This window comes from Pseudonaja textilis, chromosome 7, assembly GCF_049901715.1.
Source record: "Pseudonaja textilis isolate UNSWEBS1 chromosome 7, rPseTex1.2, whole genome shotgun sequence".
NCBI lineage: Eukaryota > Metazoa > Chordata > Lepidosauria > Squamata > Elapidae > Pseudonaja > Pseudonaja textilis.
The window spans coordinates 231667-246134 of record NC_141996.1 but is presented as its reverse complement, the minus strand read 5'-3'; the positions used below and the strand labels follow the sequence as shown (position 1 = coordinate 246134).

Genomic DNA, 14468 nt, shown 5'->3' with positions numbered 1-14468 from the left:
CCGGCGAGGAGGGAGCTGAGCGTCGGGCACGGACGGCCAGACGGAGCCCGCCGCGATGGACGAGCCGCGGCTGCTCAACGCGTCGCTGCTCTGCCGGACCGCGAACGGCTCGTCCCACCGCTCCGGGAACGGCACCGGCGGCGAAGCTTCCCGCGGGCCCGGAGGTGAGGCTCCCCGCAGCCCGATGCCCTGCGCGGTCCCCGCCGGCGAGCCTGGCTCCTGCAGGGAGCTCTGGGCGTCCCGCCGCCCGTCCCCGAGGGCCCCGAGGCTCCCGCAAGGCCCCCCGTTCTGCTCTCCCCAGGCCCCGAAGGGCCTCTGCGCATAGGAAGAGCGCCGCCTCCCCCGCTTCCCCGGGAATCCCGGGCCCGTCGGCCGGGGCGGCTGGGCCCTCTGGCGCCGGGGAAGGGGCGAGAGGGGCAGCTCCGGACTCGCTGGGCTCCTGCCTGGCGCTGCGGCTGAGCCGAGACCTTTGGGGGCTCTGACGGGCCCCGAATCCGAAGGGGGATGCCCGGCGCAGAGGAAGCCCGGCTGCTGCCAGCCCGAGCCCGGCCTCTCTCCGGTCTCGGAGCGAACAGGCAGGGGAGCCTTGGCCGGACTGCGGGGTTTCAGCTGGGCGATGCCTGCCTCCCTCCTGCCCTCCAGGCTCCCAGCTGCCTCCTAGCATGCCCGGGCCAGGGCCTGGGGGCAGCAGGTGGGCGCGAGGGCAAGGAAGGCTCCCTGCCGGGTGGGGGCGGGCGAGGTCCTGGCCCGGGCTCTGCCAGGGCGGGAGGGGGGCTTCCCACTGACCCTGCTCTGCCCCCCAGAGCTGAACCTGGCGGTGCGGGTGCTGCTCTACTCGGCCATCTTCCTGCTGGGCCTGTGTGGGAACGCCCTGGTCATCGCGGTGCTGGCAGGCAACAAGCGCCTCCGGACCATCACCAACTCCTTTCTGCTCTCACTGGCGCTGAGTGACCTGATGGTGGCGCTATTCTGCCTGCCCTTCACCTTCATCCCCAACCTGATGCAGACCTTCGTCTTCGGCAGGGCCGTCTGCAAGGCAGTGGCCTACCTGATGGGTGAGGGGGTTCGGCCTGGGCAGGGGAGGGGGTCCCTGGGTCCCCTCCCCCCCCTGGGGAAGAGCAGCCGGTGCCCCAGCTGGAGCCCCTGACCTGCCTGCCCCTCCCCCTCCCTCTCCTCCCCCAGCGGTGTCAGTGAGCGTCTCCACCTTCAGCCTGGTGGCCATCGCCATCGAGCGCTACAGCGCCATCTGCAGGCCCTTGCAGTCCCGCGTGTGGCAGACCCGCTCCCATGCCTACCGGGTCATTGCCGCCACCTGGGTGCTCTCGGCGCTGCTGATGCTGCCCTACCCAGTCTACAGCACCACCCAGACCCTGCGCAGGCAGCCCCACCGCACCGAGTGCAGACACAACTGGCCTGGGCAGCACATCCGGCAGGCCTGGTAAGTGGGGGGTGGCTCCACGTGCTCCTCCCGGGGCCCCTCTGCCCCCCTGGGGCCCACAGAGCCCCAGCTGCCATTTGGAGGCAGCGGCTGGGGGCCTCGTCACATGGGGCCACCTTGGCATTGGGGCCACCAGCCGAGCAGGCAGGCGCAGAGGAGAACTGCCAGGGGAGGCCCGGCCTTCGCCAGGCTCTCGTCTCCGGCCAAGCCCCGTTTAGGGCCAGCGAGGGCCGTGGCAGCCCCTGGCAGCTGCCCTCCATGGTTGGGGCTGAAGCGCTTCAGTCAAGGCGTCGCTTATGATGCAGATCGAGACAGGTTGGCAGGTGCCATAAGCTGCCTGTGTTCCTCCTGGTGCCAGGAAGGTAAAGGACCCCCTCTGCTTTGGGCTGGGTCGCCTCTGCCGCCGTTTGGTCTGCCCTCGGCAGCTGATGGGCCTGCACCGACCCTGCCGTGGCTGGCACCTGTTGGCAGATGGTGAAACACCCCACACACACACCTGGGAGCCCAGATGAGATCGCCCCGGGTGGGAGGGGGTTGGTCTCAGGGGGCCCCCTTAGCTCTGCACAGCCCAGGGGCCAGAGGGAGGGGGCAGGGGGCAGGATCTGGGCACCTACCCTGAGGGTCTCAAGGGCTTCCTACTCCCATTCCCTGGGAAATGGGGCTGGGGGCTAGGAAGGAGGGCTTCCCGTGCAAGATGCGGTCCTCTCGGCCTCTTTGCGTGGCTCTCTCAGAGGAGGAGAGGGAGGCGGCCGGTGGCAGGGCCGGGCGTGGCCTGGCTGTCCTCTGGGCACAAGGCCCTTGGGGGAGGGGCTTCAGCTGGTGGCCTTGAAGGCCCTTCCATCCGTCCTCCGGGCTGACGAGGGGCACTTGCAGGCAACGGACTGAGGCCAACAGCCTCAGCAGCAGGACTGGAACCGTCCTCTCCAACAAGCCCGAGGGCTCTTGGGCAGGCTGGGCTCACCGGAGACGCCCTCGCTGGGCTGGGCTCCATCTCCACCCCTTCCAGCCCTGGGGAAGGGCTCCCTCGGGCAGCCAGCCAGCTGGCCCTTGCCTGGGAGACAGGAGGACCTCAAGGGCAGGAAGAAAGCGGGGAGGGGGCTTGGCCGGCTTTTGGGGGGGGGCAGCCCGGCAGTTCCTGTGGCACCGCTTGCTGAGCCCGGAGGTTGTAGTCCAGGCTGAGGCCTTGTCTAACGCCCCCTGCGGGCCACCTTCTCCGCTGCTTTGGGGCTGCGGGGGCTGCCCGCTGGCTTAAGGGGCTGCTGTGGCTCTCCCCTCCCTTCCCTGCTAGGTACATGCTGCTGCTCATCACCCTCTTCCTTGTGCCGGGCCTGGTCATGATCGTGGCTTACGGACTGATCTCCTCCGAGCTCTGCAGGGGGATCCAGTTTGAGGTGGATCTCTCCCGTGAGGCCAAAGGTGGGTATCGGGGGAACGGGTCCCCTCCGGGTGCCGTGAGAGAGCGAGGGCCTGGGCGAGGGGCCCTTCCTCCTGAAAGGGGCTCAGGGCTGCCCTGGGACCTGCCCGTCACAGCCACCCTGGGGCCAACTGGGAGGCTTTTTTTCCGGGTGCAAGCGAACGTGGCAGCCAGTGGGGTCCGAAAGGGCCGCAGGGATGATGAAGTGAGTCGGGGCCTTCCCTGTGCGAGCAGTTTTGCTGAAATTCAAAAATAAATGCCTGTTAACCAAAGGCCGACAAGAAGCAACAGATGGAAACGCCCCAAGAAGGGAAGCAGCCCAGAACTCAGAAGAAACTTCCGGACGGGGAGGGGGCTCAACCGGTGGGCGGGGCTTCCCTCCAGGAGCTGCGGGGGCTCCGTCACTGGAGGCTTTCAAGAAGAGAGCCCCACCTCGTCTCAAATGGCAGAGGGAGGGGGGCCTGCTTGAGCAGGGGTCTGGACCGGAAGACCCCCCCCCCGGTCTCTTCCAATTCTGTGGTTCTGGTTCGGTTCGGTTTGGCAAGCTGGGCCACTTTATTGGGCGAAGAGCAGGAATTGTGCCACTCGGCTGGGGAGAGGGGCTAGCACAGCTGATCCTGGGGCTGTAGTAGTAGGGGTGACCGGCCTTTATTTCAACGCAGCTCTCCGCCGAGCCCCCCGCCTTGTAGGCAAGCCGAAACCAAGGGCGGGGGGAGAGAGGGCGATCCATAGCAGTTGCCCCGGGCCGGCATTGCTGCCCAGCGGAGCCCAGGCCCAGGTCCCACGCGGCTGCGCCCCTTTAGAAACCGCTTAGCTAACCCCACAGGGTGACGCCCGTCCAGCCCGAGGCCGCAGGGGGCCCAAATATTTCAGCCAGTCTTGGCAGGTCTGCATGCTGGCCCAAAACCAAGGAGGTAAAATTCAGGAGACAAAAAGCAAAGCTTTGCATTCAGGCTTCAACCCAGAAAATGAAGAATAAAATAAGAATCCAGCCTTGTTTTGGCAGCAATGTGAAAATGACTCTCAGCAGGTTGCAAGTGGCCTCTCAGTGGTGGAGAGCAGCATTCAGAGCAGCCCGCGAAGGACGGGGTTGCGGGGGCCAGGGGGAGAAGGGGAAGCCGTGGCTCTGCCTGGAGGCTGGCAAGGGGCTCGGGGGGCCTCCAGGCATGGGGGGAGGGCGGATGCGCAGCCACAGCTTCGGACCAAGAGACAGACGGGGGCATCACAGTCCATAAGGCAGGCAGGGGGGAGCTGCTGCTCCGTTGGGGTGCACCCTGGAAACACCCCCCTGGGCTCCCCCTTGTCCCGGGACATCCAGCTGGGCCTCCCCGCTCTGCCCCTCCACTCCCCCCTCAGCAATCCCCCCTTGGCCCCCTTTTCTAGGGCAGCCCCAGGCAGGATCGCGGGCACTGCCGGCAGGGAAAGAGGGTGGCGGGCACTGCTACGTCAGGAAGCCCCGGTGCTCTGCTTGCCGCCCTTCCAGCGGGCACCCTGGGCTAAGGCAACCCCCGCAGCCTCCGAGGGGCCGGGCATCCTCCACAAGGCCCTCTCTGTCTCTGCCTCCCTCAGCTCAGCAGAACGGGGCCACCGCAGAGCTCCTGGCCGCTTGCGATGAGGGTGATGGCTGCTACGCCCAGCTGCCCCGGCCCACCGAGAGCCCGATGGAGCTGCCGGCCTTGAACCCGGAGGACGGGACCCAGCGGGAGCGGGCCCGCGTCAACAGCTCGGAGGCCAAGCTGCTGGCCAAGAAACGGGTGGTGCGGATGCTGCTGGTGATCGTGGCGCTCTTTCTTTGGCTGCTGGCTGCCCCTCTACGTGGTCAACACCTGGCGGGCCTTCGACCCCCAGGCCACCCACTGCGCCCTCTCAGGGGCCCCCATCTCTTTCATCCACCTGCTCTCCTACTCCTCCACCTGCACCAACCCCTTCGTCTACTGCTTCATGAACAAGCGTTTCCGCCAGGCCTTCGCCTCCACCTTCGCCTGCTGCACCCTGCCCTGCCGGCCCCGGCGACGTCGTGCCCCCGAGGAGGAGGGGGAGGAGGGGGAGGAGGCCAGCGCCACTGGGGCCTCCTTCTCCAAGTTCAGCTACACCACGGTCAGCAGCATGGCCCCCCCCGAGCAGTGAGGCTCCCCCATCCAGGAGCCCCACGGCCTTTCCTCCCTGGGGAGGAGGTTTCGGGGGCCCAGACCCCTGGGAGGGAGGGAGGGAGGGAGGGAGGAGCTCTGTTGAAGGGGGCTTCATGGGTCTCCTGGCCCCGCCCCCTCCCGGCCCCCTCCCTCCTCTTCCCTGGGACCACCCCTGCTCTGAAGGCCTTCATGGCTATGCTGCATCTCCGCCCCCCCCCCCCATTGCTCGACTGAGAGGGTGTAACATTCGGGAGGGGTTCCGTCGGTTGCAGTCCAGCAGGGCCTGGGTGCTGCCTGAGGCGAGTGGCAGAGCAGACTCAGCCATGAGTTCCACAGGTCGGGGGAATGAAGGCCCCGTAACCGCTGGCCTGCCTCCCGGGGCTGTTGTCATCAGCCAGAGAAGGAGCAACGATCCCTTTGGCTCCAGGATCTCCACCCGGCCCCCGCCCTCCTTCCGGGACAGCCCCTCACACCTGCTTCCTATAGCTGTGTGGCTTTGCCTCTACCCCTCCCCCCCCCCACGGAGGAGTCCGGCTGGGGGCTTTGTGGGCCCCTCCATTCCGCAGACGAGGAGCCCCTCCTGTCAGTTTGGGCTGGGGGGGGGCAAATGGGGGCCTTTTCTGTAGCTTTCTGTGCAATAAAACTCTTGAAATGGCACTGCTGCCAAAGCAGATGAAACCGGCTGATCTGGGTCTCTGGCACAGACCGAGCCAGGGAGGGGGGTTGCCTTCTGTCCTCCCCCCCCCCGCACCGTTGCTTGCAGACGCCCACTGCCAGTGTCGCAAGTCTGCCCTCTTGCAAGGGAAAAAGCAGGACCCTCGCCCTGCACGCCCCACAGGCCCCTCCCTCCAAGCCCGGAAGCTGGAGCCGCTTCTCCCAGGCAGTGCCAAGGCCCTGTGGATGGGCAGCCCTCGGCCACAAGGCTGCCCGCCCGAAAGCCCCAAGGCCAAGGAGGGCAGATCAAGGTGGCTGCCACACCTTCGGAAGAGAGGCGCCAGGGCAGGAGGCGGCCGGCTCAGCCAGAGCAGCGCTGGAGCCCAGCCCCCCCCCTCCCCCAGCCTCTCCCCCTCCCCCTCCTAGTGGGTTCCTTGAATTGGCCTCACTGGGCTGGTCGCAGAGTCCCCGGGCATCTGCCGCTGGCTCTTCCCTGACGGAATGGAATAGGAATAGGAAGATAGGATAGAGCGGAGTAGAGTGGAATGAGATAGGATAGGATAGGATAGGATAGGATAGGATAGGATAGGATAGAATAGAATAGAATAGAATAGAATAGAATAGAATAGAATAGAATAGAATAGAATAGAATAGAATAGAATAGAATAGAAATTGGAACAGAAATTGGAACAGAAATTGGAATATAGAACAACAGAACAGAACAAAAATACAGAATAGAATTCATACTTGGGCAAATGTGATTGGACACACAAGGAATTTGTCTTGATGCAAATGCTCTCACTGTGCATAAAAGAGACATTCGTCAAGAATCATCAGGCACAACACTTAATGATAGTCATGGGGTACAATAAGCCATCAAATCATGCTAGGAAACAGTCCATATAAATCGTAAGGATATAAGCGTCGAAGTTACAGTCCTACAGTCACAAGTGGGAGGGGCGGGGTGATAAGGAGGGATGAGGTGGTTATGGAGGAGAATCCCCCTTTGCGCCCTCTTCACCACTGATTGGCAAGGCCCCAGATGCCTGATGGTAACCAGGGGGCATGGTTGGCCTTCCTCTCCATGGCAGCTCATGTCACTTTTCGGTGCCATGGTAACTTCAACTGTAAGTCAAGGACTACCTGTGGTGCATAACAGAGGTGGGATTCAACCGGTTCTGACTAGTTCTGGAGAACCGGTAGCTGAAATTTTGAGTAGTTTGGAGAACCGACCAATCCCACCTCTTCTCTGCCTCCCATCGGGTCCCAGCTGATCGGCAGCACCTGGCAAGGGAGGGTTGTGCTTGGAGGGCCCCGGGAAGGCTTTAAGCGAAATCCTGTAGCGGAGGGAGGGGGGGAGGGAGGGGGCGCCCAGAGACAGACATGCAGGTGCAGGGGGAGAACCGTCCGGGTGCAGGTCCCAGGGGTGCCCAACTCTACCCAAGTGCGCAGGACGGGAAACAAAAGAGGAAGGTCAGCGCTGAGAGGCAAACAGAATTTAGGTTTCCTGAAGGACAAGGGTTAGAGGCCGGAACTGGCTCAGAAATGAGGCAACGTAAGCGGTGAGAGTCTAGCCTTGCTCCCTGTTTATACCCCATGCCTTGCCCTGCCAGTGTGGGTGGGGTGTGGTCTTCTCCTTGGCAGTTCCTTGACTAGAACATGGTCTTCTGCTTGATTGTTTGTCTGGAGTTAATCCTGGCTTATCTGGTTGTTGGTTGGAGATGTATTTTTTTCCCCTTATAGCTTTTTTACTGACTCTTGAATGGGGTGTAAATATGGGTTTGTGTATTAATGGCGGATGTGTCTGAGTTCTGAGCCTCCAGAAATTCCGAATCATTTCTGTCCACGTGTTATAAGATGAAGGAGTTTAATCATCCTTAATCTCACACCAGACAGAGCCAACCAGAGTTTCAGCTCGGAAACGGAGCATCCTAGGTGATGCTAAATCCAGACACGCTAAGAAGACATTCTTGTTTCTTGCCAGAAAACCAGCACATCTTCTCCACACTCACTAGCATTGATGATGTTCCCTAGTTGGGTAATGAAATGTCTGTAGGAACCAAGTTGAGAGGGCCTCAGTCCTCCTCCTCCTCCTCCTCCTGCAGGAGTTTGGGGATCCAGGAGCAGTTTTTCCTTCCAGCTGGGCAGAGAAGAGTTTGAGCCTTTGGCAGTGCCAGGGGTCGGGGGGCCTCCCCTCATCTCTTGAAATGATATTTTGAAATAATAAAGTGGTGGTTTTGGTAGATGTGGACCTCCAGGGCTCCCTCCTCCCCGGGAAAATCACTCGTCTATATTGGGAAGGTGATACCTCGCCAAGAAAGTTAGAAGAGTTTTCTGGGTCTCCTGCAAAATTGGAATCCACTTCCTTATGTCCCTGCTTGTTTTTGTAATCCTGCTTTCCTTCTTCCTTGGCTTGGTCCTTCTGCCTTAATTCCAGGCTGCTTCTCTGTCCGCCAGTGTAGGTGGAAGCGGAAGAGGGGGCTTCCTGCCTCGGCCCCACCAGCCGGAGGATGGAAAGGCTCCTTCCTGGGTCCCGTTTCCACCTGCAGTGACGGACAGAGAGAGCCTTCCGTCGGAGCAGCCTGGAATTAAGCTGCCCGGAAATTGGGCCTCTTCCCCTCAGCCAGCCCCCCAGCCCAAGTCCTGCCAAACAGCCGCTTCTGCAGCACACAGCTGTATTTTATTTATTTACTTATTTGTCAGGCATGTATTAGATAGCAGGTATAAGTATAAACGTGAGTAGGAATACATGAAATGGGTGGGCAAAGTAACCAGGGTGGAGAAGGAAGGTAGAGACGGGGTTGATGAAGCATCGACCTGAAACAAAATGGGGAGAAAGGTGCCGCTTCCAAGGTGGGGAGCCTAGAAGCGAAGACATGGCCAGCCCATCCACTCTTCTCAGGGAGCCTTTGGGGCTCCAGAACTTGAGAAGTGCTTAACGTGGTTCCTCTGGGGTCTCCACCCAGCCCCCTGGGCCTGAGACAAAACATTCTGGGCATGTGCATTCAATAGCCACCCACCCACACACACACACACACACACAGAGCCCAGTCATCCATGTGACCCCCAAGAAGCCCTTCAGGCCACCTTCTGTCTCCAGTGACCGGCCTCCTCGGTGTCCGCAGCTCTGGGTTGCACGAGGCCCTGAAGCAGCAGCTTCAGAAAATGGGCTCTCTTCCTCCCCCAACAGCAGGCAGAGCTGTTCTTGCGTGACCGCCAGAGCCCACAAGAGCCCACAAGAGCCCACTCCATTCCCATGCAGCAGCTCCCGAGCCTCATGGGTCCAAGAGTACCGCTGGCTGTCGGGGAACTCAGGCGTGTCACTCTGGAGAGGCTGCCCTAGGCTCCCCCTCCCTCTCCCGGGGGAATTCCTCCTTGGGTCACCAGAGCACCGGGGGAGGGGCGCCTGGTGGGAGGACTGGCCCAGAGGCTGCAAGGGCTCGTAGGGGGAAGACGCGGCTGGCTCAGGGGAGCCACCAGTTGCTCTGAGGAGCTGAAACAGACCTGGGAGTTGACAAAACTTTTCCCTTCACACCCTCTGGGTTACCACGGGACCCTCCAGGAGGGGGACAATTCTGCTCGTGGGGGCTGGCAGGTCCCTCTTCTCCCCCCTGGAGGCATCAAGGCTGCATCCGCTGATCTGGGAGGGGAGGGTCCCCTTCCCAGCGGCCCGGACTCTTCCTCCAATTGGATGCCTGACTGGCCTCCCGGCAGCTCCGAGATGCCGCAAAGAGTCCGGTTCCGAAGGTGGCTTTCCAGGACAGAGGCTTGTCTTGCTTAGTAATTTTGAACTAGCCTGAACCGCCCAGAGTTGCCCTCTAAGAAACAAACCTTTTAAATAAGTAATGAAAGAATGAAATGAAATCAACCTTTGCACCCACCGCAAGGAGGACGGGGCCATTCTTCATTTCCAGGGAAGGCTCCGGTGGTTGCAGCTGCTGCCATTAAAGCATCATATTTGTCAGTATCCATTTTTATTTAAGGCTATGTTTTGCAGCAAAATTGCCCCACCCATCATGCATTTGAGATGGGTGGAGAAGAAAGAGGAAAGAGAGAGAAAGAACGAGGAAGAAGAAGGAAAGAAAGAAAGAAAAAGCAATGAGGAAGGAAAGAAGAAATAAAGAGGAAGGAAGAGGAAGAAGGAAGGGAGGAGTGGGAGGGAGAGTGGACAGATAACAAAACTCTGATCAAGTCCGGTTGACTTACCACCTTCCAGTTAAAAAAAAAAAACACGTAATTTCCAAGATCTGCACCAGAGTGGAAGAGAGCCAGAGCTGGCTTTAATGAGATGGCTGGTGCAGTGAACCTGCTGCTCCCGCCCCCCACTTTCTAGTTTGGACCCTGTTGTCACTGCAAAAACCAATTGCCACATAGAGGGGGGCGGGGGGCGGGGAAAACAACACTGTTTGCCAAAATAAGCAATGGTAGGTGGGTGGTAAATGGGCAGCTGCTCAGAGTTTGCTATAAGATGGGTGACTAAGTATTATAAAGAGGGAAGGAAGGAAGGAAGGAAGGAAGGAAGGAAGGAAGGAAGGAAGGAAGGAAGGAAGGAAAAAAAGACCACTTATCAGAGGAAGGTGCTACAGCGTCCTGCTACACAATCGCCTCCTGTTTGTTCCATCAATGGAACCAAGCGAGGAAAAAGGGAAATTGATGCTCTGGCATTCAGCACCACGGACGGGGAACTGTTGCCTCACCCCCCAAAATTCAGCACCGTGGACAGCGGCGCCTCCCTGGCGACCCCGTCCAGAGTGGGCAGGCGGGACGTGGACACAAAGTGGGAGACGCTTCCCCCTCTGCCCACTGACCGCACCGTCCTGGGGGATAAAAGGGCAGAGCCGTCGTGTGGAAGCGAAGAACCACATGAGGAAAGGAGCAGGAAGGAGGCTGTGTATGTGAAAGGGGTGTGTGTGTGTGTGTGTGTGTGTGTGTGTGTGAGGGGGAGGGGAAAGGACAAACGGGTGCTTCAGTTGTACATGGGACAAAGCAGGCGCCGAGAGTGCCGATCCCAAGAGAAAGTAACTCCCCCAACGCATCCCCCACAGACCCCTTCAAGTTGTGGGTGGAGAGAATCCCAAGGGTAGGTCAGACCAGCCAGTTTCCTCTTCCGTTTCCAGAGAACCTGAAAGAGCAGGGGGGGCAACAGGAGGGCCGCCTCTCCCCCAAAAAGGCTCCTCCGGGAAGTGATGCCGGTAGCCTCCCCCCCCCCCTGCCTGAGACCCCCAGAGGGAGGAGGACCCCGGGCGTTCCTGGGCAGCGGAACCTGGAGCTCTCTTCTCCAAAAGCTTTTGCGATGGAATTGTGTATTATCCCTAACTTTTAAATTCCATTCTGTTGGCTTTGATCCTCTGTGCTCCAACCTCTCACGAGAGGGTTGGTGACATAAACTGCTTAAACAGATCCATTCTGTGAGCCTGAGAAGGAAAATGCATTTCCCAAAGTATTGCAAAACAAGAACAAAGTTCTCCGTTTCCCAGTTTCTAAGTGGTTAACTTCATCCGTTTCCTTCCCATACTCCAGTCTTCTCTAAATCAGTAAGGATCCTGCTCTCTGGATCATGTATTCCCCTTGAAGGAGATCAGTGGTCTAAAGACATGAAATATAAATAAATAAAAGGGTAGAATACTGTCTCCCATCCTTGGCCATTTTAAGAGGTGTGGCTTTCAACTTCTGCAGCCAGCCTGCACACATTTAAAAGTCCACATATTTTAAAGTTGACAAAAGCCAAGGTAGAGAGTGAAGTTATGGAGAAAGGCCCCTCCACTGAAGTGAGAATTGACCCAAGGGAGATCTGAGTGTGATTTTCCTGATTCAGGTTCTTGGGGGCCCAATCAGAGCTGGGCTCCGTGGCGCTTTGGTAGAGACAGAGAAAATGCGCCTCTCTGCTGCAGCGCATAACCCCAGCCTGGATGTTGCTCCATGGGGCAAAAAAGTGAGCCCTAAGAGCGAGGCTGGCTGGTGGGTTTTCCCTTTCCCTGATCTGCCCTGCTGGGCAGGGCAGCCTTCCTTAAGATCACTCCCAGGCGGCTGCGCGGCTCCTCCAGGCTTCCCCTGGCTTTGCAGATCGAGTTTCGCATCTTATGTTCCCTGCGTGTCTCGTGATCACTGGGTTGAGTGAACAGGGTCAAAAAACATTCTGCATCCCTTGCTTGTTGCTTGGGTTACATGGGTGAATATTAATAGCTGCATAGAAAGAATCCGTTGCTTGCTTTCCTTTTGCCGGGCAAGGGAGAACAACATTCGACCATCAACGCCTTGACCAAGTTGGGCAACGGCTGTTTTGGAAGTCCAGAACATCAGGTTACCTGGGACACAGCTCAGACAAGCACCTGGCCACCAGAAGTGGTGGGAGCTTCATCCCTGGAAGCTTCCAAGAAGAGACTGGACTGCCATCTGTCAGAAATGGTGTAGGGGGGTCTGCTCGGGGGGGGGGGGGTTCGACTAGATGATCTATAAGGTCCCTTTCAGTGCTGTTAGTCTGTAACTTTCTGTAACCTGGATGATTCACTGATGGAGGAGGGGGAGGAAGAAGAGGTCCAGCGTAATCAGAGGATTCTGTTATTAGAAGCGATCTCAGTGAAAGCAGGTTTTCCTGGCCTGACCCATCCGGAGGGCTGACAGTCAATGTGGCAAAGGTGGGGGCTGCTTTGTCAGGGAGGTGCTGGTACTCTGACTGGCCGCTTCTGCCCAGGAGCTGGCACAGCCGGCTGATGCTCCCCCGCACCCCGAGCTTCAATACACTGGTCCTCATGCAGCCGAGCCATCCGATACCTGCAGGACCTCACCTGACTCTGATGGTATCATTAACACCCCGGTTGCACCCCAGCCGCCCTGACCTATGGGCCCCGGAGAAGACCACACCCTAGCAGAGCCAGGGCCAAGCACAAGGTCCCTAAAGCCAGCGCCGCTACTGGGCCTGGAGTAGAAGTGGGACACTGAAGAAGACCCCCCGCTGGTCAGCTCCAGCTACCGTCTCATGCAACCCCCCCTCCCACTGAGAGCGAGCCACAGAGTTGCACCCCCCAGGCAGATTTCCTAGGCCTGGAACTCAGTTGGAGTAGGAGGCGATCACCCATGTGCTCCCTGCTGGGCACATGCCTGCCTTCCTCCCTCGCTCCCAAGGTCATCTTTATGTGGTCACCAGTTGCCATAGTGCCAGAATGGTATCCATGGTGCCTTCATGCACTGACCTTGTGGTCTGGATAAGCTCTACATCCTGGCTGAGGAGGAGGAGGAGAGGTTCTCCCCCACCCCTCGGGAACCCAAACCCACCTGCAAGCTGCCACCCGTTCACCTGCACCGAGGACTGAATGGGGAGATGGGGACCCCGCTCCCCTATTCTGGCCAGTAGGGAGGCTCCGGCTGTGCTGTTCTCTCTCTGGCCAGGATGTTTCTTTCACGGGAACAGAGTCGTCCTCTTGCCATTTCCACATTCTCCCAATACGCATGGCCAGGCATTGTTTTAGGGACATTACATCAAAGTTGGATCAGCCTGTAGTGTTTTTTTCCACTTTAATTTTGAGTGTAACTCCTAATCCAGACCTCCATGGGTTGCTAAATTTGATTTCCATTGATAATTTTTGTGTGATTTTGTTGTCAGCGCACTCAACTATGTAATGAACAAAGTAATAATAATATTTCATTCATTCAGATCTAGGATGTCTTATTTTTGTGTTCCCTTTATTTTTTTGAGCAGTGTATTTCAGATTCATTTTCTTACTCTAATTCATCCATTTATCAATAACAATATATTATACTATACTTATATAATTAAATTCTTTACTCTTCTATCCAGCCATTCATAAAATAAATTCCAAATTTTATAGTATTTTTCTTCTTGTTCTCTAATCGCCATTGTCAATCTACTCATTTCTATACATTCCGTTATTTTCTTAATTATTTCCTCCTCTGTCAAAAATTTTTCATTTCTCCAATTTTGCACATATACAATTCTAGCTGCTGTTAATATACTGATAATCAAATAGGGTAACTCTTTGTTATAACCCTCAGGCAAAATTCCCATTAAAAATGTCTCTGGTTTTAAGTCTATAGGTTGTTTTATCATCTTCTCCAGCTACATGTATATTCTAGTCCAATACTTTTTAGCCTCTGTGCATGTCCACCACATGTGATAGTATGATCCTGGTAACTTCTGACATTTCCAGCACTTCGCCGACTTATCTTCAAACATCTTAGCAATTCTCATTGGGGATAAATGCCCTCATTCAAATTCTCTTTATAGGCCATTGACATAGTTAATTTATAATTTCTAGACCATAATATCTGCCATTTATCTAAATCTATTCCATATCAAAAAATTTCCCCCCATGCAATCATTGTTTCTTTTACTTGTTCATCCTCTAATTTCACTCCTAATAAATAACCATTTAGTTTTTTAATCAACTTCTCTTCGGTGCCTGTTAGGATTTTATCCAATTCAGTCAATTCCTTATAAAACCTAGTCATCTTAATGTCTTTTTCATACCTTTTATGTATTTGCAAATATGAATACCAATTTATATTTATCCCTTGTAAGTCCAATTCTTGCTTTGTTCTGAGTTCACCCTTTTCATTTAGAATTTCTTCATATCTAATTATATGTTCCTTTTTAAATAGCTGTGGATATGTAAAAGCTTCTGTTGATAACCAAACTGGTATTTTCATATAATGATAGTCTCTTATCTTTTCCCATACTGTTAATAAAGCATCTCTAATGTAATGTCTCCTAAAATATCCATGTATCTTACTTTATACCATAAGAATGCATGCCAACCCAATTGTAAATCATGCCCTTCTAATGTTAATAATCTGGCATTTTTCAAAACGATCCATT

General features: G+C 56.7%; 1 protein-coding gene across 1 annotated transcript; it reads left to right on the top strand.

Moving 5' to 3' along the window:
• Positions 1 to 5105, top strand: CCKBR (cholecystokinin B receptor). The gene is given in 6 exon segments (XM_026721652.2): positions 1 to 164; positions 804 to 1055; positions 1183 to 1438; positions 2727 to 2854; positions 4422 to 4639; positions 4641 to 5105. Coding segments are annotated over 6 exon segments (1302 nt in total). The 5' UTR covers positions 1 to 55; the 3' UTR covers positions 4980 to 5105.
• The last annotated feature ends 9363 nt before the right edge of the window (positions 5106 to 14468 follow it).